Source organism: Physella acuta, unplaced genomic scaffold (assembly GCF_028476545.2).
Source record: "Physella acuta isolate Inbredline_101_S28 unplaced genomic scaffold, ASM2847654v3 ptg000211l, whole genome shotgun sequence".
NCBI classification, from domain to species: domain Eukaryota; kingdom Metazoa; phylum Mollusca; class Gastropoda; family Physidae; genus Physella; species Physella acuta.
This window is the reverse complement of record NW_026731730.1, coordinates 133137-138434: the sequence shown is the minus strand read 5'-3', so window position 1 is coordinate 138434 and position 5298 is coordinate 133137. Positions and strand designations below refer to the sequence as shown.

Below are 5298 nucleotides of genomic sequence, written 5' to 3'. Positions count from 1 at the left end.
TTTAAAACATAGCTTGGTGCATAGAAATGATAGAGAGCAGTATAAAATTTAAGAGTGGTGACAAATTAATTTTGGTAATTTCTGGTTACCACTTTATGTAAGCGTTTGTGTTTAACTGGCATATTCTTTGCTTCTGTTGAAATTCTTCTGCGCTGTATTGATAACATTTGTAAACAGAGAGGAGACAATCATAAGTTTATCTCTAAGCTAGCTCAGACAGCCGAGTGACAAACTCTATATATAAGCCAGTAACTAAAACTTAGTAATCAAACACCCCAATAAACCCCGTGAAGTCGTGGACTGCTCTCAAAAGACACCCACAACAAAACAGCGAGATATTCAACTGTTATCAATAAAATGTTGGAAACATATTGAGAATGAAGTAGAATAAAAACCTTTAATAATTACTCTCAAGGTAAGGTTAAGTTATTTTTGCTTTTAATTAATTATTTTTTTGGTAGAATAAATGGATGGACATGTAAAATCATCATCATGCATCAAAAGACTTGTGATCTCATCATTAAGCAGGCTGTATTAGAGCAATCATTCACGAAAGTCCTTAATATTTACCTACGAATATCTATTAATTGTGTCAGCTATCCAAGGAGCGTAACTTGGCACAGATACATAAAATTGCATAGCCTTTTCGTCCATGGATATTGAATGGGCGACAGTACCAAGCAGGTAGTAACGTCCATTCTTTAAGCAGCTCACGGGTCCGCCAGAGTCTCCAATGTAAGATGCCGCGTACTTTCCATTGGCTGACTCAACACTTTCCACGCAGAAATAACGGCCTACACGATAACCTTTGCCTGTATATGAGTGCCCAGCTTGGCACATGTCATGGTTTATTATTCTGATGCGCAACTGCTGAAGAATGTCCGGAGTTGCACTGCCACTAAATGACGTGTCACCCCAACCTGTGACAAAACAAGGCGAGGCGTCCCAAACGTTGCCCTCTGGAAAACAGATCGGCTGCACGGAGTCTGAAAACGTTAACGGTGAAGAAAGCTTGTAAAGCGCCAGATCAATACCTGCATCAGGAGCGCTAAAACGTGTTTTGGTCTTTGTCCTATTTGCCCTTTGGCGACTGTTGCTTCCATAGTAGACATCATTGACTTGATCTCGACCACAGTGGCTAGCTGTAATTATCCATTCACGATGTATGATAGATCCTCCACAGATTCCTAAACTCGAACGAAACCAAATCTGCCAGGGCCAGGCATTCACTGGAGCATCTTTGCCGTTGACGATCTGCTTCGATTGGTCGTTTTTAGACACGCCACAATCGCCTTGTTTGAATAATGGCGGCGATGGTAAGTTCTTGTTTAGAGGTATTTTTGGGTATTTAATGTCATATTCTTGCTCGTATTTCTCTAATGGCAATTGATTAATTGCGCAATATTCCGCTATGGTGGACTCAACACAAAGTAATACAAGTGCCTGTTAAGGAAAAAATAAAACCACATGAAGACATGGACATATTTGATGAAATTAAACATGCAAATTCACATATGGAAAGTCATGAAGATGAGAGAAATGATTCCAGACAATTAAAATTGTTCTTGGCGCTGAAAAGACTATATTGGTTCGAAGTCACTGAATAGACCTATTAGTTTAATGATAACTAAACGTTTGTATATTAGACTAATTGCTGAACCACTTTTTTAAAAGCTTCACTCCACTGTCTCTTGTCTATACTAGCTTTATTTAACGATGCACATATTACACGTAATAAAATACACTTAAACGGCACCTCTGCCAACTAAACTCTAAACAACGTCATTGAAACACCGAAGTAATGCTAAATCACGTCACTATAATACCGACGAAGGGCGAAATATCGTTATAACAATACCACATTCAAAGATAATTTCACAAAACGACTTGATTATAGAATTTCGCTTCAAGATTAGATCTGTCTCCAGCTCTCCAGCTTCCTCTGCTTCCATGATCGAACTCGGGACTTACATGTTTAGCAATCACGGGCTTTACCGACCTGACCACGCCGACACCTAATTTATTAATATTTCTTTACAAATTTGTAGCTGTATCTTATTTTATACATCAACATTTGCTCTAAAACTGATATAACAGTAAACATAAAATGGAACGTGTTAACAAGAATATTATTTGTGGGCTTTAAAGACAATTTTTTTTTCTTTCAAAGTGCAATCGCTTGATTCCTAAAAACACATTCATCTCACACATTACATCTTTATCCTAAATGAAAATATTATGAAAACAAAATTTACCCAAAAAAGTTCTTTCATTTCTTTCAATCATAACAGGCTGACTTTACTATGCCGCATCTGATCATCTTGTTTGCTGACATTCCTGTTTCACTAATATCCTGTTTAACAATGGAAATATGAAAGGAAATGTATAAACATATTCTGCAATTTTTGTGACATTTCAGTATAACGGTTGTTTCTTGATAATATACGAAATTATATATAAATATATGTACCGTTTTGTGCGGCAAAGCTGGGTAAGGTAAGGTAAGGTAAGGTAAGGTAAGGTAAGGTAAGGTAAGGTAAGGTAAGGTAAGGTAAGGTAAGGTAAGGTAAGGTAAGGTAAGGTAAGGTAAGGTAAGGTAAGGTAAGGTAAGGTAAGGTAAGGTAAGGTAAGGTAAGGTAAGGTAAGGTAAGGTAAGGTAAGGTAAGGTAAGGTAAGGTAAGGTAAGGTAAGGTAAGGTAAGGTAAGGTAAGGTAAGGTAAGGTAAGGTAAGGTAAGGTAAGGTAAGGTAAGGTAAGGTAAGGTAAGGTAAGGTAAGGTAAGGTAAGGTAAGGTAAGGTAAGGTGAGGTGAGGTGAGGTGAGGTAAGGTAAGGTAGGCAAGGCAAGGCAAGGCAAGGCAAGGCAAGGCAAGGCAAGGCAAGGCAAGGCAAGGCAAGGCAAGGCAAGGCAAGGCAAGGCAAGGTAAGGTAAGGTAAGGTAAGGCAAGGTAAGGTAAGGCAAGGCAAGGCAAGGCAAGGCAAGGTAAGGTATGGAAAACGTTCAATTTTGGTTAAAATAGGTTACGTTTAGTTCAGGATTAGAATGTTATATATGTGTGTTCATGTCAACTCAGGTAAGGGACGCTACGTTAAGGTGAAGTAAATCTGGTTAATTAGAATAGGTTACGTTTATTAGATCAATTTACGTTTTGTTTCGTATCATTTTGCATCTTTTTGTTACGTTACGTTACGTTACGTTACGTTACGTTACGTTACGTTACGTTACGTTACGTTACGTTACGTTACGTTACGTTACGTTACGTTACGTTACGTTACGTTACGTTACGTTACGTTACGTTACGTTACGTTACGTTACGTTACGTTACGTTACGTTACGTTACGTTACGTTACGTTACGTTACGTTACGTTACGTTACGTTACGTTACGTTACGTTACGTTACGTTACGTTACGTTACGTTACGTTACGTTACGTTACGTTACGTTACGTTAAAAATAAAAGTGGCATCTACATCATATAGATTTAGATGTCTACATCCAGATTAATTTTTGATCTAGATCTAGAATCTAAGTGTAAAATTATATTGTTTTTTATCTACTGAAGTCGATAGAAAGTTTCTAAGCTAGAGAACATATTTATTGTGATAAAATAAAAATAAAAACTTTCTGTTTATACTATGTAGATCCACAATGAAATTAACGCCTAACCTCTTACAATGGGCTTAAAATTTTTCGTTTTGTAAAAATCCAAATGAAAACATCACCTTACACTAATGGGTACAATTTAAAGTCAACAAAATTTTCTTTTAAATTTGATAGTGCTAAATGGTGCACATTCGATTAAAAAAAGGCGTATCTGGTGAGAATTTTTTAAGAGGATATGCGTTGCAAAAAGTAAAAAAAAAAAATAATAAAAAACCTTTTAATAACAACCTTTTATGTTACAATGCACTAAAAGAAAATATTTTTTTGTTAAACATATAATAACGCACTACTCTTCAAATAACTATAAAGAAAAGCGTGGGTCACTTTATTATCCATTAGATAACTTTTCTTTATAGTTATTTAAAGAGTATTGTGTTATTAACTGTTTAACGAAAATAATTTGTTTTCTACTTTTTACTGCATTATTACATAAAAGCTAGTTATTAAGAACTGAACTCATTTTAAATTTGACTTAATTGGATGCCTAATTAATTTTTATGGATTAATTAAAATTTTGTCTAAATAACTAAAACTATTGCGCACCTAATGAACTTGATAACGGCGCGTATAATAGTGCAGAATAGTTGGAAAAGACTATCTACTAATTTGGAAAAAAAAATAATGATTCCATAAAAAATTAATTAGGTATCCTTAAATGGCGTCACATTTGTAGGGGGAAGTTCCGCAATTTTGTGACGGTGTGTGGTGAGGGGGAGGGGGGGGGGGTGTTCGGATAGAGTGACGTCACACTTTTGCATTATAAAAAAGTAATGCTAGAAAACAATTTTTCGCCGTTATAAATTGAAATATAAATTGATTAAAACACTCTATGTTGACAGAGTCCAGACAAGATTTGAGAAAAATATTGCTGCTTTAAGAAAAATTCAACTGCAGTTTTGAGGGGGTTGTGGGCTTTGTGTAACGATGTGCGACGGGGGGGGGGGAGGGGAGGTAAAAATCGTCCAATAAAGCGTCTCGTCATTTATTGATGCCTTCTTAGCATATCCAGAATATAAGAATTATTATTACACGTAAAGGATTTAATCAACACTCAGCTACTACTTTATGTATCCAACAAAAAAAAAGCTCTACATAACAGGCTCTAACTAAATAGTGCCTACGTGATTTGAGAGATCAACCACTGACAAAAAATTCCTACTCAAAACAGCACTCTCTAAATATTCTCAATAGACACTTCCAAAGTTTAAGTAATTAAAAATGGATTAAAAATATTATCTATATCTCGAGTTGCCATCCCCCGCAGTGTTATATAAGAATTTCCGATAAAGTTTAGGGGAGATCACTCCCGGTTTATTTATTACTTAAACTTTTTTAAAAACAGAATAGAATCTCGTAGAAAAAAGAATTGCGCACCAAGCTAACGACAAACAATATGTGTATAATAGTGCGGAATATTATTAATACTTTAAAAATTCACATGCATTTTTTGAGAAATCGGAAATAGCGTAAATTACTACTTCCGGAAAAATGAATTTACTCAAAGTTCAACAAAAGGCAGAGAATTAGATATTATATACTTACATGTGAAATTTCATTTATCTATCAAAAATAGAAATCAAGTTATAGGCTTTTGAAAAATTGAAAGTAGAATAAGTTCCACTTCCGTTTACCGGAAGT

General features: G+C 35.4%; 1 protein-coding gene across 1 annotated transcript; it reads right to left on the bottom strand.

The window, feature by feature from the left end:
- Positions 1-427: 427 nt before the first annotated feature.
- LOC131937508 (chymotrypsinogen B-like) lies at positions 428-3717 on the bottom strand. Its single transcript, XM_059294994.1, has 3 exons — positions 3671-3717; positions 2256-2353; positions 428-1443 (listed from the first exon to the last, which is right to left on the bottom strand). Exons 2-3 carry the CDS (start codon positions 2271-2273, stop codon positions 571-573), a joined length of 891 nt encoding a protein of 296 aa, XP_059150977.1. The 5' UTR covers positions 2274-2353; positions 3671-3717; the 3' UTR covers positions 428-570.
- Positions 3718-5298: the final 1581 nt, after the last annotated feature.